The sequence below is a fragment of the Bos indicus genome, chromosome 29, assembly GCF_029378745.1.
Source record: "Bos indicus isolate NIAB-ARS_2022 breed Sahiwal x Tharparkar chromosome 29, NIAB-ARS_B.indTharparkar_mat_pri_1.0, whole genome shotgun sequence".
NCBI lineage: Eukaryota > Metazoa > Chordata > Mammalia > Artiodactyla > Bovidae > Bos > Bos indicus.
The window spans coordinates 32,391,237-32,415,824 of NC_091788.1; the positions used below are offsets into that span (position 1 = coordinate 32,391,237).

At 44.8% G+C, this 24,588-nt stretch overlaps 1 protein-coding gene across 3 annotated transcripts in view; it reads right to left on the minus strand.

Moving 5' to 3' along the window:
* Positions 1 to 24,588, minus strand: part of ETS1 (ETS proto-oncogene 1, transcription factor) — a 140,294-nt gene that overhangs the window by 90,906 nt on the left and 24,800 nt on the right. For all 3 annotated transcript variants that reach the window (XM_070782449.1, XM_019954768.2, XM_019954767.2), the window contains exon 3: positions 18,231 to 18,375. In XM_070782449.1, the coding sequence (XP_070638550.1) occupies positions 18,231 to 18,375 (145 nt within the window). The remainder of the gene's footprint in view (positions 1 to 18,230; positions 18,376 to 24,588) is intronic.

The following is a 24,588-nucleotide window of genomic DNA, read 5'->3' on the forward strand; positions in this document are numbered from 1 at the left end:
CTTGAAAACAGTGGAAGAATCAGTCACAAAAGCCCCCGTATTGCATGACTCCCTTTATAAGAGAAGTCCAGAAAGGGCAAATGTATAAAGACAAAATTAGGCTAGTGGCTCCTAGGGCATGGGGCTGGGTGTGGGGGAGGGGGAAGAAGACTAGGTTTGACTATTAATGAGGATGACATTCCTTTTAGGAGGCACAAAAATGTTCTAGAATTAAATCATGGCGATGGTTGCACAATACTGTGAATATCTTTAAAACTCTTTAACTTGTACACTCTAAATGGGTGAATTATATCATATATGAATTATATCTCCATAAAGCTTATTTCAATAAAAAAAGACACTGCTTTTCCAGAGGTGAAGCAAGACAAACAAAAGAGAAAAAGAATTTTCAGTCTTCATGGTTGCCCAGAAGAGTCTGAAAATCATCCCAAGACCGTTTGCTTAAGCAAAGTTCAGTGGAAAAACATCTAACATTTCTGTGACCTTCTTTTCTAAACTTTCTAAGTGGCTTAAAGAGAGGCTGCCCGGGAAACTCCGAATGGAACCTAAAAATATTATCTCCTGGCTTTATAAACACTGGCAACGCTAATGAAGTGAGGAGCCGCAGACCCCAGGGATGGGACATCTCACTCAGGTTGGAAGCCCGGGTGGTGTGTAAACTCACCCTGAGGCAGGCAGATTTGGGCCAGGGAGGTGAATATCAACACGGTGGAATGGAGGAAAGACGAACGAGGAACCAGGATACATAAAGCAGAGCAGGAGTGGCCACTGTTCTAAACATCAGTAAAACAACCTCTTTTCAAGTCAAGCTCCCTGTCCCGTTCTGCTGACCAAGTTTGGACAAATGAATGAAACTCAAGACCAACTCCGCCTGCCCACCTTCCTTTCCACACAGTTTTGAAAGAGGACACGGGGAGCCCTGCTGTTTATCACTCCTTACCAGGTCTAAAGCAGAAGTATTGTCTTTATCATCCCTACTCTCCAGGGCTCACCTAACTGTCCAGGCGTCGTCATGTCCTCCTTAGCTCCCCACCAAGGTTCTGTTGATGCTTCCTGAGAAAAAGGATGTCACTCTACTTTGTGGCCCCAATACCCTGTGCAGAATAAGAGCTCAATATGTACATGCTGCTAGATGAAGGACAGGTCAAAAGAGCTCTAACCAAGGTACAGCTTCCCAGGTGGCGCAGTGGTAAAGAATCTACCTGCCAATGCGGAAGATGCAGGAGACACAGGTTCGATCCCTGGGTCAGGAAGATCCCCTGGGGGAAGAAATGGCAACCTACTCCAGCATTCTCACCTGGGAAATCCCATGGACAGAGGAGCATGGTGGGCTACAGTCCAGGTGGTTGCAACAAGCAGGACATGGTTGAGCATGCACAACCAAGGTAGACCCTAAACCAGTGCAATATTTAAAGAGATGGGAATAGCAGACCACCTTGCCAGCCTCCTGAGAAGCCTGTATGCAGGTCAAGAAGCAACAGTTCGAAGTAGACATGGAACAACAGACTGGTTCCAAATTAAGAAAGAAGTACGTCAAGGCTGTATATTGTCACCCTGCTTATTTAACTTATATGCAGAGTACATCATGCCAAATGATGAAGCACAAGCTGGAATCAAGATGGCCAGAAGAAATATCAGCAACCTCAGATATGCAGATGATATCACTCTAATGGCAGAAAGCGAAGAACTAAAGAACCTCTTGATGAAGGTAAAAGAGTGAAAAAGCTGGCTTAAAACTCAACATTCAAAAAACGAAGATCATAGCATCCAGTCCCACCACAAAAAGGGAAGACAAATTAGGGACCACAATGTACTTAAGATGGTCTCTACAATACAAGGACTCAACTGTGGGGCCTGAAGGCATTGACATTAATCGTAAGAGAAGATGGGATAAATACAGGAGCTATTTAGAAAATAAAGTGGACAGACCTGTGACTAAGCTAAATCTGAGGGATAAATGGTCATCTCTTGAGAGGTTCCTCCTCTTCTGCCAGTACAGGATCCCCTGGGAGGGAGATGGGGAGGAGAGAGAGTTAGAAGGGGGTCAGGAGGAGGAGAGAGAGGAGGAGAAAGGGGATGAATTGACAAGGAGATTTGATTTCTTAGAGTTCCACAGGTTGACTGTACTACTGGACTTCTCAGTTCTATAACTCAATGAATCCCCTGCTAAAATTAAGCCAGTTGAGCCAGGTTTCTGCCACTTGCAAACAAAAAGAGCCTTGACCAACACAGGGGTTAAGTCACAAAGCAGGAAGTGAATAAGAAACTCCCTGCTTTCCAGCCTGGGGACATTGGAGAACAGGGTAAAGGTAGGTTTCCTACAGAGGCAGGGGAGCAAGTGATGAGCTCAGGGCTACTGAGATGTCCCTGTGATATCCAGGGGAGGTCTTCACAGAAAAATATACAGAAGGGACTTCAACATGTTAACCATTAGTGATGAGACTAAACTGCTTCCCCACGCAGCACTACCATTCTTACTAGTCTTTAATTTACACATTTTCTTTCTTTCTTTTTTTATTGGAGTATAACCACTTTACAATATTGTGTTGGTTTCTGCTGTACAACAAAGAATCAGGCTATAGATAGGTGTGTGTGTGTGTGTATATATATATATATATATATATATATATATATATATATATATGTATCCCCTCCCTGTTGAACCTCCCTTCCACCCCATTCCTCAATTGACACATTTTCTTTAAAGAGATGTATTATTTTTATAGTGATTATTACAAAAAAGTAAACAAAGCTTGGTATATATGTACACATGACGGAGTACACAAAAGATCTGGCTTCTCAAAGCAACTAAAACAGCACAGATTCTCTCTTGCCTTTCCATCTGTTACAGGGAGGAAAGAATGCTTAACTTTCACTGCCCATTCTGTCATAAACACTGGGAAACTTGAGAAAGGAAGAGAGTAAGTGATCAAAATGGAAGAACTTCAGAATCACATTTCAAACTTTGTATCCTTTGCCCCCAAATCTCACGAGGTTCTCATGCCAGCACGCCTAGGTGTAGTAGTCACTCAGGTGTGTCCGACTCTTTGCAACCCCATGGACTGTGGCCCACCAGGCTCCTCAGTCCATGGAATTCTCCAGGCAAAAACACTAGAGTAGGTTGCCATGCTAGCACGTCTAGCCTGAGTCCAATTTTTGCTTCACCAGCTGAAGCAGAAGCAAAAGATTAGTCTCGAAGTCAATAGAGTTATTTTCCTATCCAACCTGCTCTTTCCCTTTGGACAGTGTCCTTAAACATTTCCTTGCAATTCTCTTGCTGCTGCTGCTGCTGCTAAGTCGCTTCAGTCGTGTCCAACTCTGTGCAACCCCAAAGACGGCAGCCCACCAGGCTCCCCTGTCCCTGGGATTCTCCAGGCAAGAACACTGGAGTGGGTTGCCATTTCCTTCTCCAATGCATGAAAGTGAAAGTGAAGTTGCTCAGTTGTGTCCGACTCTGCGACCCCATGGACTGCAACCTACCAGGCTCCCCCATCCCTGGGATTCTCCAGGCAAGAACACTGGAGTGGGTTGCCATTTCCTTCTCCAATGCATGAAAGTGAAAGTGAAATTGCTCAGTTGTGTCCGACTCTTTGCGACCCCATGGACTGCAACCTACCAGGCTCCTCCGTCCATGGGATTTGCCGGGCAAGAGTACTGGAGTGGGTTGCCATTGCCGTCTCCTAAAATTCTCTTAAAAGGCTTAAAAGTTTTGTCTTCTGTGATAGAAGCAGAAGTATAATAAAAAACAAAAATTACTTAGACTACTTCTGAAATATCTTGAAAGGTATTTGAAGGGAGAAGCAATTCACAACGTCCTTTAATAATGGATTTCAGAGTTAAATTTCACCATGGCTAATCTAAATCCCTCCTTTTCCCATTTTTGTCCTGTTTTTTTCTTGATCTTCAGTGGATCTAAAGAACAGCTGGTAACTCCTCAGTGATACTTTAAGAAGAGTTAAGGCTACACTAGTATTTAATCTTAATCGATTTTATACTTAGTTGCAACTCACTGCTTACCTGAAGCCTGATGTCTATGGATGGCAATGAAGAGGCCATTTGGCAGGAAATGTTATTCAAGCAAGGGGAGATGAGTAGATACCCCATGGAGCACTTTATATTCTAGCAACAGTAAGGTCAAATATGTCCTAATTGTGGAACCGCCTTCAGTGTTACAAGAAAGCTGCTTTCTTTGTGTCTTTTACAACTTAAAGTTTCTAAATCCTCCTTGATACAAAAATAGGTAGAGGGCAAAACAAGGTTCCTTCCATGCCATTAAAAACTTGTGAGATCAGGAAGGAATTTTGAAAGGGCAGATGGAAAAGTGATTAATTGTTACTAAAAAAACTAGACGGAATTTCCCTCCTCCAGAGCCCAGCAAGTAGGGCTGGGAGATGAGGTGGCCCTGGGGAAATGTGGATGAATGTTCGGCGGCTGGAGGCCTGGTCCCAGGGCCCCTCACCCCTGCCTTTCCCAGTCCTGCTTGGAGACATTTCAATCCCATTCTTCTCCCAGGCTCTCCCTCTCAGCTCCTCAGCAGCAGTCCCACATCACATTGAGTTTAAAATAAAGAAATGCTTTTCCTAAAGAATCCGCACACAAATAATCTCATTACCCCAGTGCTGAGGTTTATACAGCAGACGTCTTCTGCCAAGAAAAAAAAAAAGCACTCTCCGCTCACTCACATGGAACAGCTGTGAGGAGAGAAATGGTATTTAATTCATTGTGAAATATTCAACAATGGCTCCGCTGCACTTTTAAAAGCCTTTTGATAGTAAAAACCCACAGAGAACAGCCCATCCTGTGTGCTGAAAAGCAGCCTCCCCACAATTAGTCCCTCTATTCAGCGGTCGGAGAGTCTGTGTAAACTTCAGCACGTGCTGCCCACACTGTAGAGAGCTTCAAGGGGATAAACCTTTCAGGAACTTCTCAGGGTGGAGTCAGGTTCAGCGACTCGGATTGGTGAAGAAGCAGGAAGGGGCACCGGGAGGGCCAAACTTTGGTGACAGACCCTAAGCGAATGCCAGCGAAAGACACCATCCTCCACGGCAGCTTCACGAATGCCCTTCTGTGCCCTTGAGGAACCACTGCTGGAGCAAAAGAAACCAGAGAGAAGGGTCCAAAATGTAGACCGCGGACACCCATTTCCTCCGGCAAGGCTTTTAGGAGTTTCCAGTTTGTGGGAAACAAGGAAAGCGTATATTATCTCATTCTACAGGGTGGACATCAGCCACCAGGGGTGAGGTGACAATGAAGAAATGTTTGGGGACTTACCTGGTGGTCTAGTGGTTAAAAATCCACCTTCCATAATCTACCTGCCAATCCAGGAGTGAGTGTTCGCTCAGTTGTGTCCGACTCTTTTCGGACCCCATGGACTGTATCCCACCAGGCTCCTCTGTCCGTGGGATTCTCCAGGCAAGAATACTGTGAGTGGGCTGCCATTTCCTTCTCCAGGGGATCTTCCCAACCCAGGGATCAAACCTGGGTCTCCCATATTGCAGGGAAATTCTTTACCACCGGAGCCACCACGGAAGCCAATCCAGGAGACTCGGGTTTGATCCCTGGTCTGGGAAGATCCCACATGCTGTGGAGCAACTTCGCTCATGTGCCACAACTACTGAAGCCTGAGCACCTAGAACCTGTGCTCCACAACAAGAGAAGCCATACAATGAGACACCTGCCCATCAATACTAGAGAGCAGCCTTCACTCGCTGCCACTAGAGAAAGCCTACACAGCGACGAAAACCCAGCACAGACATAGATAAACATCCGTAATTTAAAAACACATTGGGCAGCAAAGTTTGTATTATAGTTAAAAGCATGGGCTTTGGAGGAAGATCTCAGTTTAACTGACCCTCTTCCCACCTCCCAGAAGCACAGTGAGACTAATTGAGGGAAGTGACTTGACCTCTCTGAGCCTCGTTCATCTCATCTGTAAAATGGGAATAATATTGCCCTTCTAAGGAATATTGTAAGAGTCAAAAAGACCACACATGTGTGATCCTTAGCAGACAGAAAGTATTTAATGAATGGCTATTATTCTACCTCTCAAATTGGTCTAGAAAGAAAGCAGGTCTTTTCCTGGACTTCCTGTTGTTGTTCAGTCCCTCAGTCGTGTCCGACTCTTAGAGCCCATGGATTGCAGCACACCAGGCTTCCCTGTCCATCACCAACTCTCAGAGTTTGCTCAAACTCATTCCCATCGAGTCGGTGATGCCATTCAACCCTCTCATCCTCTGCCGTCCCCTTCTCCTCTTGCCTTCAATCTTTCCCAGTATCAGGGTCTTTTCTAATGAGTTGGCTCTTCACAACAGGTGGCTAAAGTATAGGAGCTTCAGCTTCAGCATCTGTCCTTTCAAAGAATACTCAGGATTGATTTTCTTTAGGATTGACTGGTTTGATTTCCTTGCAATCCAAGGGACTCTCAAGAGTCTTCTCTAACACCACAGTTCAAAAGCATCAGTTCTTCAGTGCTCAGCCTTCTTTATGGCCCAATTTTCACATGGACCATACATGACTACTGGAAAAACCATAGCTTTGACTATACGGACCTTTGTAGGCAAAGTAATGTCTCTGCTTTTTAATATACTGTCTAGGTTTGTCATTGTTGGACTTCCTCCAATAAGATTATTTAAAATTGAAGCAGAATGAGACAGGAACTATTTTTACTCTTCATTCTAAATTTTTTAATTGATCAGCAGAAAAGCAACAAGGAAAAGAGATAAGCATAGATATCTCATTGAAAAATCTGAGGGATCTGGACTATGTTGAAAACAAAACAATACAAAAATATCACTGTCAACCAAACTTTGCATCATGGTAGGCTGATTTTGCTGTTCAGGTACTTTAATTGTTCAAAGCACATAATACTGATGAAATGTCTATTTCACAACAACTTTTCTATTATTTCCAGTCTTGTCTCAACAGACCAGGAATAGGATACAGGCAGTTCAGCCACTTTCATTATAAAATCCAACGTTCAGTCTATCAGCGGGATGCAGACTGTCTGTCGGTCCTGGTTGGTGAAAAATGTCCATCTGGGCTGACCAACAAGGAAATGCAAACTGTCTCGGCTGCTCCAAGTTGGTGACCAGGGTGGGGCAATTTGAGACCCTGAAAGTGGTCTCCACTTGTCTAAGTTAGTTTGTGGCAGCGGATGTCATAGCCAATGGTTCCACCAGAAGGCAAAGAACAAATCAGGGTGAAGATGCCAAAGGGCAGCCAGGATCGGAGGCAGTGCCTGAGGAGTGAAGGACCTCTATGTGCCATCCTAGTTTCTGTATCTGTTGTGGGACGGGGTGTTGGCTCAGGATTTCCACCCCCTTTCAGAGGCCCCGTTCCTCCAGCTCATTTTTCCCTACTGCATGAAACAGTGATGCTGGGGAAATCTCCCATGCACTGGCTAGTCCTTGAGAAACAGATCACAGTGTGACGCCCCTACGGAGTCATCCTAAGGGCTCTGACCCATCCCACCTGCAGCTCCCAGTAGACTCCACAGGTCCTACTTCATGGGTACTTGGAAAGATCACTCTAAGGAGCACGCAGTAAAAGGGGAGTGTTTAAAAGGAAACGAGTGAAGTGGCTGGAATTCAGGCATAGCATCCATGCCCAGTGTTTCCAAGACCATAGGATAGAAACCATTTCCAGATTTAAGACTGTCTCTTGGAACTGACCAGAGTGGTGAGAAGGGGTTGATAGGAAGGAAGCTTTAGCAGGGAATTCAAGTGAGTTCAACAAAGTGTGCTTGGCACACTCGCCAAGTACAACAACGTAAGTGCTGCTGGGGCTACAAAGGTACCTTTTCCCTTGGCAATTCTTAACCTCCCGGGGGAGGTCAAATCACTTTTGAGAATCCAAGGAAAGCTACAGACCCTTAGAAACACCCTTGCACACAACTTCAGAGGGACCCCGTGTTTCTGAGACATCTGCATCAAGCCCCCTTGCTCTATGAGACTCTGCAGGCTTAAGACTCAGCATAAGTTGTCAGGATTGATTTTTTTAAAAAGCATGTATGAAGCAGGTAAGAAATCACGCAACAGCTGTGAAGGCAACTAGAACCTGGTTCTGTAGATGTTGAAAATCACTGTCTCTGTTTCTCAAGGTTTAGTTTAGCAAGTCTGAGGAGGTACAGGAAAAACCCGTAGGACACCTCAGACATTGGGAGTTTTGAATTTTGTTTTTTTAATGTCACCTTCAAGGATGAACACAAATCCTAAAGATCTGCAAGAAAGTCCAAAACAGTCAAACAGGTGGCGAATGACTCCAACTGGGGCTGTTGGGGAGCCCAGTGGGGAAGGCACCCCTCCACTCCTCATTCTCACAATGACAGGGGTGGAGGGATCGGTCAGCTCACTGGGCCACTGTAGGCGGGGCAGAGACCGAACCAGAGTGGATGGGCCTGTTACACGGGCAGCCTAAGAGAGAGCCAAAGGTTGCCCTCTGCATCAGTGGGAAGGTAATTTCTCTCAGAGTGCAATTAGGTCTCATGTTTGACCTATGACCTCTGACCCATGAGATATTTACGATCTCCAGACAGCCAGCCTAGGGGGCAAGTGAGTGAAGATGGAAGCTGAAGGCATTTAATAGGAGGAGGAGGAGGGAGGGAGGAAGGAAGAAAGGAAGGAAAGCGGGAGGGAGGAAGGCCTTGGTCAGTCTAAAGTCATCTATGAAATCATGAATTGACAGCCGTGCTTTGGTGCGCACCATGTCCGCCTTCAATACGGTTTTCTGTTCCTCGCCGTAATTCTGGGAGGTAGGCATTATTCTATCACATATGAGGACACAGGCTCAGAAGGGGTCAGTGACGTGGCCAGAGTCGCACAGCTGGTAGGTGGCGAGGCTAGAACCTGGGCCCAGGCCAGTCTCAACTCCCTTGTTCATTTCCCAACCGAATCAGTGCGCACGTGCACTCCACAGAGCGTTCGCCCCCTTATCCATCCCGCTATCTTCTCTCGACCCATCTAGAACTCCCTCCAGCCTCTTGCAAAACTGAATCTACGCCCACAATCTCTTCTGTTCCAACGGTCTCTTTCTCAAGCCGGGCTCGGGGCAGTCGTGCTTCCCCCGATCGAATGGAGTGGCCGACGCCGCGCGCTCGTCTTTTCTGCTTCCTCCGCTCCCGCTTCCTCGGCTCCCAGAGCCGCGTCTCCCGCTTCCTCGGCTCCCAGAGCCGCGTCTTGCAGCGTGTCCGGACGCCCTGCCTCCCTTCGGGCGGATTCGGCGTGCGCCCGTCTCGCTGGCAGCGCCGGGGTTAAACCACCGGCCTGCAGAGCAATGATTTCTGTTTTATTTCAGCAGGGGAAGTGTGTGCCGGCCTGATTAGCCTGATGGTTTCCTCTTTTCCCATAACCTCCAGACCCCCACGGCCCAAGTGTTTACTCTCTGAAATAAAAAATCTGCTGGTGTTTTTCTTTTTGTGTGCTCGTGTATTTTGGGAGGATTGCAGAGGAGGAAGGCGGGGTGGGGGGTTGAGGGACGCGGAGGCGGGGGCGGTGGGGAGGGGCGCCTCCCCTCGTCCCTGCCCCCCAGCGCGCCTCTCCCAGCTGCAGCCTTGAGCTGAGACCCCTGGCTACAGCGCAGGAAAGAAACTTATTAATGAAGGAGCTGGGTCTCTTGCTTCAGCAGCTATAAACACAGCGAACATCTGGAGAGAGTAAGTCTCCAGGCGGCCAGACGCTGAGAACAACAGGCTGCCTCCGCGCATCCCTCCCCCACCCAGCCCCCTCCCCGCGCCGGCGTGCAGCCCCCGCCCCCTCACCCACCAGCACTTCATTCACCGAGGGCGGCGGGGTGGGGAGGGAAGGGCTGACGCCAGGCGGCCTCCACCGGGGTCCCCAGCCCCCGCTCCCCCCACCGAGTTCCCGAAGAGGGGTCAGACAGCTTGAATCCAATAAGAACTCCGTGCCCCAGGGACCTTTTCCCAACTCGGACCAAATATTTGTGGTTTGAAAAAGTTAAGAGAACTTTTTTCTCCCCAGCCCCCTGGGACTCCCAGTGCAATGCTGTTACTTCCTAGGATTTTTGAGAAGAGGCCCTGGAGGACTGCCAAAGAGCGCACGCATCCCCGTTGTAATTCACTAACCCCGGCCCAGGTTTCTCCCACTCGGTTCCCTTCCCTTCAGAAGAACTGCAGGGGTGTTTTACATTTAGGAAGGTCTTTACAGTCCTTCCTGCCCTGGGCTGCTGAACTCTCTAGCCTGTAGCTTCTCTTTCTGGTCCTCACCAGGCTGCCTTCTCATTTCTCTGTAAACTGGGACACCGGGAAGGAAAAATTGACAGGTGTCAGAAAACCAGTCTGGGGCTGGATGAATGTGGGCAAGACTCAGGACTTAAGGGTCGGGCACCAGGTTTCTTTGGGTCACTTAAATTCACATTCAGATTGTGGTGTAAGGAAAAGGTAGCATCTGTTGATCACATACTATAACACCTCTTGAAGTAGAAATATAGCACTCTATGTAATAGCACAAGACTTTTTGAAATGAGTGTAATGATCGGACCTGTTAAAGGATAGAGAACAAGATCCCAGGTGTATTCTTGCTCTTTCCACCAAGCCCCCTAACCCAGGGGTCCCAAACTCTGGGATCTAATGCTTGAAGATCTGAGGTGGAGCTGATGTAATATTAATAGAAATAAAGTGCACACAAAAAAGTGTAATGAGCTTCTATCATCCTGAAACTATTCCCCACCCCCAAGTCGAAGGAAAAATTGTCTTTCATGAAACTGGTCCCTAGTGCCAAAAGGTTGGGGATGGCTGCCCTAACCCTTTGCTGGGACTCAATACCTTTCAGCTTATATTCAAAAACTTAAACTGAAAGTGATGGTAATCTGCATATGAAACAGCACTTAGCTGGAAGGGGTTGGGGGTGAATAAGATGGATGGGACAATGTAACATTGGCAAATAGGAGCAAATTCAATCCATAGCCAGAGAAATACGTTTCACTTATGGAGAAGAAGTTCAGGCATTGGTAAAAACCTCATGATCAGAAGAACAAAGTGATAGAGCCAGAGTGTGGGCTAGTTTTTGCATGTGGATGCTCTTCCCAATGCACTCCTAGCTGGAGGCAGACCTGCTGCTCTTTCCCCAAGCCTCTCCTAGCCATTTTTTGGTCCTCTCTGAGATGGGATGCAGGTGGGGAGAGGGTTTCCTGAATCAAGCTTCTGGCAGTGCTATCCCCTGGAAGCAGTTTGTCCGGCAGCTTGGCCCCAACTGTAGCCCCTTCCGTGAAAGGCTAAAACCTGAGACAGGCTTACAGCTTCCCTCTTCCAGACACAACTACCAAGTCAGATTCTGAGGTCAAAATTTTCCCTGAGAGGAATGGTCCATATTACTACATCCCAGACAAATGTATGCATGCACACCCACACACACAGGATCAGAACTGTTTTGAAGAACAAAGAACCTAGAACAGCTCCTTTCAGAAAAGAAAACATACTCTGAATGAGGAAAGAACAGATATGTGCAGCAGATAGAGTTTAAAATATCATTTTTTTTAAACCACAGGGCCATCTGAGATGATCAGCTAAAAGAACAAGACTGCTAGGAGAATAAACATTTCAGAGCAAGGTGAATCTCCATTTAACAAGTCTCTCTGGCATTCCCTCGATATTCGCAACACTTAAAAGCCAAGTCAGAGGCATCTGTTTTTCCTGCTGAAACTTCCCACCTGGTTGTCGATAGCCCTTTCCAAACACTGGTCCAGGTTTGATCTCTCCCAGCCGCCTGGCCGTCTGGCTTGGGAGGGACCGTGAACTCAGACTTTCAGTACAGTCTCCCACTTGAACTTCTGAAGTTTATTTGGGAAAGACACTCTTTTATTCAACCCTTTTGCTAGTAAATGCATTTTAGAAATTTTAGATACTGTGGCAAGATTCAAAGTCACACACTTAATGGTTAACCTTTATCTCATAAATGTGATATTTCATCTAGGGATCATTTCTTTACATCACATAAATGTAGTCTCATATACAAATTTGGATAAAAGTTGCTAAGAGACAGGCATGAGTCTTCCCCTTTCTCTCTTCTCAGTTTCCAGGGCATGGCATTGGCCACCAAAAATGTTCATCCCATCACCGGGTCACTTTCTGACTCAACAATACACACACATTTCTGGATGCTTGGGCACTTGAGGACAAAGAGTTACAGTGGCAAACATTCATATCGTGCTTGCTTAGTGACGGCACTGCTTTATGCTTGTCATATATTAACTTGGTGGTTCCCAAAGTGTAGTCTTCAGACCGGCAACAGCCATAGCACCACCTGAGACTTTGAGAGAAATGCAAATGTTGAGCCCTACCCTAGACTCACTGAATCAGAAACCCTGGGGATAGAACCCCCACAACCTGCATTTTAACAAGCCCTCCGGTGACTCTGAAACACTTTGAAAACACTGGTTTAGATGGGGAAGTGGAAATATAAAATAAGTTGTCTAAGGCAACACAGGAAGGGCTGATGGGCAGATCCAAGCAATCGGTTCTAGAGGTTGGAGTCTTCACAATAGACTTCACCTCTCTCCTCAAGAATGAGAAATAAGACTGGGTAGATGAGGTTTTTACTAAGACCCAGGACCAAAAACTTGGCAAATTGCATGATCCAAAAAGAAAAAAAAAAAAAAAAAGCATTGTCTCTTATCAAATCAAAGACCACAGTAATGAGGCCATAGGTCCGTTCCTATGAGGGTAAGTTGGGTTTACTGTGTTCTGAACCTGCAGATGCTTTCCAACTCAAAACAACTATTTTGCAAAAGTGAACTTTGGTCAAAGAACACCTGTGTAAGTTTAGCTGATTCAAGACAGACCCATCCCTGAAATGAAAAATGCTTTGATAATATGTCACTCTGAAAGTGTGTCATAGTTTCTGATACACATTATTATCATTCACAGTCATCAGAGCTATGAGGTTCAAGTCAAACATGGACAGCTATCAGTGGATGGGAGGGACCACGGTCGTGTGGCCTGGGTGCTCAGTTGGGTCTCTGATGTCACTTTTCTGGTCCCCAGTGGAAAACAGGCATTGCATGACTCCATCTGGGTCTGGGCACCACTCTGAGCTCACTGTCTGTGTCTAAAAATAGTTTGCCATTTCTACTCCATCCCTTCCATGGGGCCATGGATGGGAGCTGGTCATGACAGTAAGAGGCAGTGCAGTGTTAGTGAGTTCTCAGAGACGGGGAACAAGAGACTGATATTTACAAAAATGCTTCTTGCTTCAATGATTGAGAGAAAGGGCTGAGGTGGGGGGACAACATAGAAGAAGGGAACAGAGGGAAGGCAGAGCCAGTGGGCTCCACTTCAGTCAGACTATAAACAGCAACAGACATTTCAGCCGTGTCTCGTGTAAGGGGCTCCATTGATTCACCAGGCTCCCTGACAGAGGGATGAGGAGAGGCTAAGATAGAAAGAGCCCATTCATTCATGCAGAACCCCACTCTCGGTCCCCATTGGCTGTCGCTAATGGCTTCAGGCTGATGGGAAGGAGGGGGAAGAGGCGAGCTGGAGGAGGAGGTAGAAATGAAAGAAAATGATGACTACAAGATTGTCATGAAGAGATGTACAGCTGCACAGGCAATTGCATGCAAATGTGGCTTCCCTTTTTAGCTGTAGAGTTAATGTCCTCAGATTCATCTCTTTTTCTCTTTCATGGTATCTGCCCCTCCCCTTCTTTTCCCTTCCCATTCATCTTTCATTCTCTTGTCCTAGAGTTCCTCTGTCTCTCTACTAACACCCACTTTTCTTTTCTATTTCCACACATCTCTTCTTTCTTCCCTTTCACCAGCTATTCTGTCCAACTAATTCATGACTAGTCTGGATTGCTGAGCATTCTGTTCCCATCACCTGATAACCTCTCCCCTGCTCACATTTTCTCTCAGCTTTATTCTCTCCCCCTCCTCCCTCCCTCCACTCTTCTCCTCCCTCTGGGCCTCAGTCCCTTTGGGGAATAGGAACAACATTCAGAGGAAGGACCCTCATCGGTCCTCGATGGCCCCTCCTGCCGGGCAGCCCAGGCACTAACAGGTGGGTAGTCCTGACAGAAGAAGAGCCTACATCCCTTCTCAGAGCGCAAATGTGAGATGGAAGCAGGGCTGGGGAGTGGCTAGGAGGACGGGAAGGAAACTGAAGTTATAAATAGGATAAAAGAAGATGAAAAAAAATGGTGAGTATTTTTTTCTCTATTTTTTTCTTAGTCAACACATCTCCAAGGAAATGCGCTGCAGCTGGAGAAATCATCGATTGGTCCATGTCTTCATCTCCCTTCCCTGTAACCCCAAGATCTCCTTCCAAAGGACACCCATCACTGCGGAGGGCTGGACCACTGCCCAGAAATAATCACTGCAACCCCTTCCTTCATGTGGACAGCTCAGAAGGCAAAGGAGGGGCTGGGAAGGCTCAGGGGTTTTGCCAGATATTTCCATCAGAAGAAGCCTAGGATACAGGAAACTACAGATATCACGTTCACCACCAAAGCACCACATCCTCATAGAAGCTGGCTAGAGTTTCTGAGCTGCAGCTGGTGACAATCCAGGTCATTTTAGGATTGATTATCATATGCCCTTATCTTCCCATCCTACCCAAGAGCCACCAATCTAGGAGACTCCAGCTTCCTTCTTAAAGAGGTAGACTGTGGAAAGTAGACTCTATTACATGACTATCAGTCCTAGCATTTTTAAAACAACTTCCCCCTAAGCAACCTAAATGTCCATCAACATAGGAATGGATAAAGATGTGGTACATATATACAACGGAGTATTACTCAGCCATTTTTTGTTCAGTTTCTCAGTCGTGTCTAATTCTTTTTGTCTTTGTGACCTCTGGTCTGCAGCAGGCCAGGCTTCCCTGTCCTTCACCATCTCCCAGAGTTTGTTCAAACTCATGTCCATTGAGTCAATGATGTCATTCAACCATTTCATCCTCTGTCGCTCTCTTCTCCTCCAGTCCTCAATCTTTCTTAGCATCAGGGTCTTTTCCAATGACTATTAGCCATTAAAAAGAATGAATTGATGTCCTTTGCAACAACATGGGTGGATCTAGAGATTGTCATACTGAGTGAAATCAAACAGAGAAGGAGAAGTATCATATCGCATCCCTTATATGTGGAATTTAAAAAGAAATGAGATAAATGAACTTACAAAAGAGACTCACAGAAGGAATTTACAGTTGTCAGGGGGGAAGAATGGGTGGAAGGGATAAGTTAGGGGTTTAGGATGGACATGTACACACTATTGTATTTAAAATGGATAGCCAACGAAGACCTACAGTATAGCATAGATAAGTCTGCTCAATATAATATGAGGCAGCCTGAATAGGAGGGAAGTTTGGGGGAGAATGGATACATGTATATGTATGGCTGAGTCCCTTCACTGTTCACCTGAAATATCAAAGCATTGTTTAATTGGCTAAACCCCAATACAAAATAAAAAGTTTAAAAAAATAAAGAAGCTTCCTCCTGAGGTTCCTAAAAATCTTCACAGACATTGTCTCATTGGCCCTGAAGTAAAAACTCTTACCTTTGAGAAACTTGACAAGGAGGAGATTGAAAAATCATCTTCACTTATTTATGTACTTCTTAGCTAAGAAAAAGATGGGCCATGTCTTTTTCTGATGAAAATGAGGTATTCTGATTTGAAGCTACAAGTGAATGTGGAGATGACCTCAGCTACTAAGAAGATGTATTAAGTAAATGTAATAAACTATAAATTGGTAGCACACAGAAGCACCATCCAGAGCTGAAGGCGTTAAGGCAAGGCAGCATTAATCTCTGTTGCATAGGGAGATATAAGACTTCAAAGCCTAGTGGCGTGAATGGATTGAAGAATTATACATATAGGCAAAACCATTTTGATCTTTTGCTTACACAAACGAAATCTTTTTTTCTTTTTTTTTTGGTTTAGATGTTTAAAGGATCACTTTTTCTCATCTCTTAAAACTTTAAGTCCTTAAGTCTAACCTGTGAACAACTATAAAATTCTCTGTGCCGCCTCATGAAATGGGTGAATAGCCGAGACCTGTGTTTATCCTTGGGGGCAACTGAGATGCCAAGCAGAAAGTGATGACACAGATGCTATCCTGTCTGAGATCGGAGGTAGTGCCAAAGAACACCTCCAAGATCAAGGGCTATTGAGTCAAGACAGGGAACACAGGGTCAACTTCATCCTGCCCAGGAGGAGAACCTGGCAACTGCAGACCAACTCCCATCCTTCTCAGCCCCCATCAAGTGTTACCACGTCTCACTCTGTGTCTGTCGGTGTATTCCAGGTGAAAGATACAGTGTAGGCAACAAAACAAACATTTCCTTTATTTCTCCAGTATTATAAAAATAACTTGCCATAAAGCAGTGTTCTCAGGTAAAGAGATATGGAACAAAAAAAGTTGCATTTAAGTTAGTTTCCAGTGGCTTTTCACACTATGCAGTTCATTAGAACAGAGGTTGAAGAATTTGACTGCAATATGGGAGACACAGGAGACGTAGGTTCTATCCCTGGGTTAGGAAGATCCCCTGGAGGAGGAAGTCACAAAACCCACTCCAGTATTCTTGCCCGAAAAAATCCCATGGACAAAGGCACCTGGTGGGCTACAGTCCAAAGGGTCGCAAAGAGTTGGACATGACTGAGCAGTAAACACACATACACAACATGTAAGCATCATGAAATTTCTTACACTAAGAATTCGTCCTGGGAGAAAACAAATGCGGCTTTTTGGTATCTGGATATATAATCATAACCTGATCTCTTGAAAAATTGAACTTACTGTCAGAATCAATCATTTCAGGATCCCTAAATTAAGGTTTTACATTTTGTATCAAAAATAAACCAACAAAAGTTAGCCAGTTAGCAAGGACCAATGGAATTTGTGAGAAACACAATGACTCCAGCACAATAGAACTGAGGTATAGACTTGGAACTTGTCTGCTCCTTGGGAGAGTGGATCCTGTTCACCAGAGGGCAGCACTGTGAGCAGCAAGTCAGGACTGAAAGGAATTCTGAGGAGAGGAGCTTTTGTGAGGAAGAAGAGTTGAGGAGAGAGGCAGCAGATGAGGAGGAAGAAGCCAAATGCGGCGCAGGGCAGAACAGAAGAGGATGATGGAAAGAGAAGACAAATGAAAGAAATTACATCATATAAGAAGACTGACTATAGAGAACAAACGTATGGACACCAAGGGGCGAAAGGAGGGTGGGATAAATTGGGTGATTGGGACCTATATATATAAATATATATATATATATATATATATATATATATATATATACACACTGTTGATACTGTGTATGAAATTGGTAGCTCAGGTGGTGAAGAATGCCTGTGATACAGGAGATCCTGGTTCAGTTCCTGGGTTGGGAAGATCTGCTGGAGAAGGGAACCCATTCCAGTATTCTGGCTGGCAGAATTCCATGGACTGTATAGAATTCCATGGAGTCATAAAGAGTCGGACACGACTGAGCAACTTTCACTTTCACTTCACTTCATGAAATAAGTAACTAACGAGAAACTGCTCTATAACTCAGGGAATTCTACTCAGTGCTCTGTGGTAACCTAAAAGAGAAGGAAATTCAAAAAAGGGGGTATGTGTATATATATGGCTGATTCACTTCGCTGTATGATAGGGCTTTCCACGTGGCACTAGTAGTAAAGAATCCACCTGCCAATGTAGTTGGATTCCACGGTTGGGAATATCCCCTGGAGGAGGGCATGGTAACCACTAGAGTATTCTTGCCTGAAGAATCCCATGGACAGAGGAGCCTGGTGGGTACAGTCCACAGGTCACAAAGAGTTGGACGCAGTTCAGCACGCGTGCACACACACACACAGAAACTAACACAACACTAAAACAACCGTGCTCCAATAAAAATTAAAACAACAACAAAGGCTGGCTAGTCCACACACCCTCTGTCCCTCTGGTTCACACTTCATAATTAAAAAACCTTCTAGGTCCTTTGTTAACAGCCAGGTTTTAGGGGTTAAAACCCCAGACAGGCAAAGTGGAGAGAACTATATACAAAATGAAGACATAAGTAAAGAAACCTCGCGTGGGCCCCTTCCTAGAGTTTAGTCTTTCTGTCGCTGGAGAATAAAGTCATTCAAAATGACTGAAAAGTTCTGGGACTTCCCATAGAACAAGAACACCCGGTACGCACATAAGCCAGGGCCGCTGTGAGGGCAGATGACACAGGATGCCGCCCGCACCCAGTTGCCTCGGGCCCTCAACCCCACCCTCAGTCTCAGCCGCCATTTATGTTCCTACCTGAGCCATAGTGCTCAAGGCCGGTGGGCACTTCCTGAGTAGCTGTCTCTTCCCAGAACGGGTAACAAGCTCTTGGTGGATGATAGGCCGACTGGAAACCACAGGCCATCCGGGGATCTTCATAAGAGTTGAGAGGTCCCTGCCTCTGTGGCCAGGAAACAAAAGGAAATATATTAAGATTCCCTAATGGAACAGTAACTATCATCCATAAGTAAGAATTATTCATAGATAACAAAAGACTATTTTTTAAACTAATTTTTATTGGAGTATAGTTGCTTTACAATGTTGTATTAGCTTCTACTGTATACCAAAATGAATCTGTCATATGTATACATATATTCCCTTCCCTTTGGGATTTCCTTTTCATTCAGGTCACCACAGAGCATTGAGTAGAGTTTTCTGTGCAACACACTATGTAGAACCAAATATTGATCACTACCCTCCCCCATCCAAAAAAAAAAAAGACAGGAATGGGAAAGGTTTCTGACTTGGACTATGTATACAGTTATTTTCATGCATTTCCTCAACCATTTGAAGACTTTTTAAAATTTTCAAATAAAGATCCATGGTTAATCGCAAGGCAGAATCTTGGTCATCTTCATATAATCCTGGCTTTTGTCTTTTATTTTTTTTACTGTTACCTTAGTCTATAAAAACACCATGAAAGATATTCTTATAAGACATTCCAGTATCATAGAACCAATAGGTGACAAATACCAAAGAAAAAAACAAAAAAATGTATTTACCTAATAAAATTGCTCTTTGTTAATCAGTGTGTGTAAGTTTTATTTCTTTCTTTTTAAAATATTTATTTATTTGGCTGTGTCAGCTCTTGGTTGTGGCATGTGGGATTTTCCATTGGCGTGCACAGGCTTCTCTGGCTACAGCACGTGGACTCAGTTGCCCCATAGCATGTGGGATCTTGGTTTCCCGACCAGGGACTTGAACCTGCATCCCCTGCATTGGAAGGCAGATCCTTAACCACTAGACCACCAGGGAAGTTCTGTGCCTAAGTTTTAATGATATTGATAGCTAGATTAGAATTTTCATTCTTCCCATTTGGGCACTTGTTCAATTCTCTTATTAGTTTTTGTAAAATCCATAAAATATACTCTCTACCCAGTACTCTCTAAAAAGGACAAATACAGTATGTGGGAGACCATGGTTTGCAGCGCTTAAGGCCCCGTTCTTTGAAGCCAGGGATACATAGATTCAAATCCTGGCTCCATCACTTACTAACAGGGACCTAGGCCTGTTCTTTTATCTAAACCTCAGTTTACTCAACTAAAAGATGGGAAAAATAATACCTTCCTCATAAGGTAGGAGGAGTGAATGGAATAATACATGTTAAGAAAACAATACTGGATAAAGTTTACTCTGGGGCTATTCTTCTTCCAAGTGGGTTAAAGGTGCTGAGAATGGAATAAGACCCTGGGACTGAACGGGGTCACACCGTTTTGCTATATGTGTGGGTGCTAAGTCGCTTCAGTCGTGTCCAACTCTTTGTAACTCTATGGACTATAGCCCGCCAGGCTCCTTGGTCTATGGATTCTTCAGGCAAGAATACTGGACTGGGTTGTCACGCCCTCCTCCAGGGGATCTTCCTGATCCAGGGATCAAACACATGTGTCTTACATCTCCTGCACTTCTGTGCTATGTGCTTAGTCACCCAGTCATGTCCAACTCTTTGCCACCCCATGGACTGTAGCCCACCAGGCTCCTCTGTCCATGGGGATTCTCCAGGCTAGAATACTGGATTTGTAGGCAGGTTCTTTACCACTAGCACCACCCGAGAAGCTCCAGATTACTGTATATCAAAGGCTCATGTCCTTGGCTTCTGTTACCAGGCAGCTCTTGTGAGAGCCACATGAATATAAACAGAGCAATGGAGTTTGGGACCAAGATTGAGGAAAATCATCAGCAAGAACACTCAACTGAGCTTTCAGTCAGCAAAAAAACCATTTTGCTGACATCGTATTTTAACACCGCAAGCTCTTGCAGCAACTACAGTAAGGTATTCTTTTGAACCCCAAGGATAAGCAGGTCTTCAACAATTCTTTACAAGAGAATCAACTTGAAGCACATTTATTTTCTAAATGAGCTGTGTGTTCTCGAAATCATCCCCATTTTTTCATATTTCTCTAGAGTCTTTCTCAAAATTCAGTTTCAAATATCAGAGTCTTAGAAACAGGGTCTGGGTGGGGATATTTTGTCATTAAGTGGTATAAAGGAGGACTCTAAGTGACCTGGCCCTGTCCTCTTTAGGAGCAGTGTGTGCTTGGTTTGCTTAAACCAGAAAGTCCTTGTAAGAAGGCAGTGGGTGGTACCAGTAGGATCTTTGTAGAGAGGTGGTGGGTGGTTTGGTCCAGGCCCTGCTAAAGTGGTGGGGACAAGAGGAGAACTTGGGACTCAAGTGTCAAAGTTGAGGTTTTCTCTGCTAAGGAAAGACCCCAGAAGGTGAGGCATGGTTTCCAAAGAGGCATTGAAGGAAAATGATGAGTTCCCTGTAGAGGCAAGATGGAGGGCAGGGGTAGGTGGCGAGTTATGGGTAAGCAAGACGATATTGGGTTCTAGACCTGGGCCTTCACCACCTGGCTGCATGGTGAGTCAGCCCACAGCTTTGACAAACAACGACGTACAGCAGCTCCTTGAGTTTCATGATTGGCTTTATTTTTAGTGGAGTGCCTCCTGCCCCCACACCAGGTTCCTTGTTGTCAGGGAGGGTTCATTTATTATTTTATACAGGAAAGTCTATTTTTAAGATATATTTCCTCCTTAACTGTCTTCAGTGGTGCCAGGGGACCCTATTTTTAAGAACGAGAAGGAGATAATGCATCAAACCTACCATGAACCACAAACATCTTTGCTCACAGAGACTCCTGGGAGCATCATGACACTTGTTACCTAAACACCTGCCTTTTTGTTCGATATTTCACAAACTGACTTAATACCTATTTCATAGAGTATGAGAATGACATTTTTACTCAAGAGAACCACAGAGCCAGTTCCAATTCATTATGAAACCTTCTCAGTTGAGGAGAAAGAAGCAGGTTATCAACAGGTCAGAAATCTGGGCAGCAAAGCCCCACTTCCATGCTTGAAAAAGGGCACCACCCAAAACAAGTTGAAGTCAACATCTTCCTCCTGGCTTCTGGTGATGGAGGTGAGTTCAGGAGATGCCAGCCACCCTCCCGACCCTGTCATAGTTTAGAGAACCCGTCTGATGGGTCCTCAGTCATTCATCCCACAAGTGATTACTGAAAGGAGCTAATGTAGATCCCACACTGCTCCATGCTGACCGGTGAGCTAAACATGGTGAAGAGACGGTCACATTTAATCTTCACATTTAATCCTCATAGCTGTGCAAGATTTACTTTTTTATCTCCATTTCACAGAAGAAAAAAACTGAGGTTTTTCAGAGAGCAAGTAAACATCCAAAGGCCACACAGCTAGTAAAATAATGGAGATAGAATTCCCTGGTGGCCCAGTGCTAAGACTCTGTGCCCCCTCTGCCTGGGGTCCGGATTCGATGCTGCAACAAAAATCCAAGATCCCATGTGTCAGAACTAAGACCCGGCACACCCAAATAAATAAATAAACAGACATTTTTTTAAAGAAAGAGTTCTAGCTGAGACCAACTTGATTTCAGACTGTGCACCGTGAATCTTCTGTGGCCTGGATGGCTCGGGAAGGGAGGCCGCTGTCCCATGACAAAATACTAAATGGATTATGACAATAGACGGTCATGAAACAAATCTGTATCACACCACCAGTCTATGCCAAGTATTATGTTAGATGCTAAGAATAAAGTATGAGCAAGACATGAACTTTACCCTCTGAAGTGCACAAACCAGTAAACAGGAAATTACAGCGAGGGGATGTGACAGAGTGAGGCACCGATGTATATGGGAGAGGAGAGTGGCAGCAGGTAAGACTTCCTGGAGGAAGCAGATTAAGGTAATAACTGAAAAGTCAAGTAAGACTCAGCCTAGAACATTTGGTGAAGGGTCTAGAGAACAAAAGATGACACTCCTCAAAGTGCCAAGGAACACCTACACCTATGTAAGGAAGAATAAAAAGACTCAGAATGGTGACAGAGAGAAAGACTTGGTAGTGACAAGTATGAGGGGAAAGCATGCTCTTGGCAATGAGAACACCTGCAGTGCAGGGCAGTTAGTAAGAATGGAAGCTGGAGGGACAGTGCTGCATGCATGCGTGCATGCTAAGTCATTTCAGTTAAGTTGGACTCTAAGACCCCATGAACTGCAGCCCACCAGACTCCTCTGGCAATGAGAACACCTGCAGTGGAGGGCAGTTAGTAAGAATGGAAGCTGGAGGGACAGTGCTGCACACGTGCCTGCATGCTAAGTCGCTTCAGTCATGTCTGACTCTGAGACCCCATGGAGTGTAGCCTGCCAGGCAACGATAACACCTGCAATGGAGGGCAGTTAGTAACAATGAAAGCTGGAGGGACAGAGTTGAGGGTCATGAAAACCAGACCAGAATCTGGCTGCAGGAGAAAGGAATTCGAGGTGGTGTTAAAGGTAGTGGCATGCTGAGTCAAGATGTTCTAGAAGGACGCATTTGATAGGGTTAAGTAGGATGGAGTGAGCAGGAGCAGGTGAGGAGGCTGACAAGGCAGCAGCTGTGCCCTGCAGAGCCATACTGGGGCCTCGATACAAAGGAAAAAATCAGTATTACTGATCCTAATTGTATTTAAATTTTTATTTCTTATAATAATTTTTGCATTGATTTTGATGGTCAGAAATATTACATTCAGGGAATGTTAATCAGAGAGAGCTATCTCAAAGGTCCACAGCTCAACACCAAGACCTGGCTCTACCCAACTGCCTGCTGATTCCACGGCTGGAAATCTCAGGCCGAACAAATAGTGAGACAGGAACACAGCCCCACCCATCAAAAAAAAAGAAATATTACATTCAGATTTGTTCAGCTTGAGTACTGAGTCTGGGGGCAGTCCTTAGGCTTTGGCCCCAAGTGAACTGAGTGAAGCCAGTTATACAGGCAAATGCTCTATCGCTGATCTCCACCCCCAACAGTCCAGTTATAAAAAGTTGAACTAGGGTCATGAGTGTAGAGGTGAAGAGGAAACAAGAAATATAAGATATGTTTTGAAGAAAGAGTCAACATGATTTTATGACTCAGAGGAGATGGAAAGCAGTGGGGGGCAAAGATCCAAAAAAATGTTTAGATTGCTTGCTTCTATAACAGGGAAAATGGTGAATTTAAGTACATAGGTAAGAGGTTGGAAGAAAATTTCACTCTTGGTTGTGCTCAGATGGAGAGACAGCAGAGCAACTAGGGGAAGTTTCCCTTGGTGGCTGCATGACAGAAGACAGGAAAGGATAAAGGTGGATCTATAAACATCAAGGATCTAGTTAAAGTGTAGAGTCAGGGAAAATGGTACTTAAAATAAAAAGAGAAAGGGTCAGAAATGGCTCTGCCACACCATCCAGCAGTTCTATTTCTGTGTACTTATCCAAAGAAAACAAAAGCACTCATCTGAAAAGATATGTACCTCCCAATGTTTACTACCACATTATTTACAATAACCAAGATATGAAAGCAACTTAACTGTACACTGATGGATGAATGGATAAGAATTATACACACACACACATATACATACATTGGAATATTATTCAGTCGTAGAAAAAGAATGGAATCTTGCCATTTGCAACAACAGAAATGGACCCAAAGGATATTTGCTGATTGCAACAAGTCAGAGAAATACAAATACTGTGTGATTCTACTTATATGTGGGGTCTAAAAAAATAAATGACACACAACAAGTAAGCAGTAACAGAACAGAAAGAAACTCACAGACAGAGAAACTCACAGAAACTCGCAGAAAACAAACTGGCGGTCACCAGAGGGGTGCGAGAGGTGAGTGAGATAAATGAAGGGGACTCAGAGCAGTCATCAGATAACAAGTCAGGAGAATGTAAAGTGCAGCCAAGGGAATACAGTCCACACATTGAAATATCTTTACATGGGGATGGTTATTAGACTTACTGTGGTGACCTTTTCATGTATAATGTATAAAAATATCTAATCACTATGTTTACTTGAAATTAGCATAATATCGTAATTCAATTATACTTCAATTTTTAAAAAAACGGGTCTGTGGAGTCGCAGGCCATTGGGAGAAGAAATGAAGGGGAAATAACAAAGAAGGGTCAGTTGAAGACATGGGAGGAAAAACACCAAAGTGTTCAGTGAAAAGGGCAGAGCTTCAGAAAGCGGACACTAAGAAGAGGGTGGTATCCAGGCAGCCTTAAATGGCCATGTGCTCCTGCCCTGCTCTGGGGCAATCTGTGATGAGCACCCTCCCCCA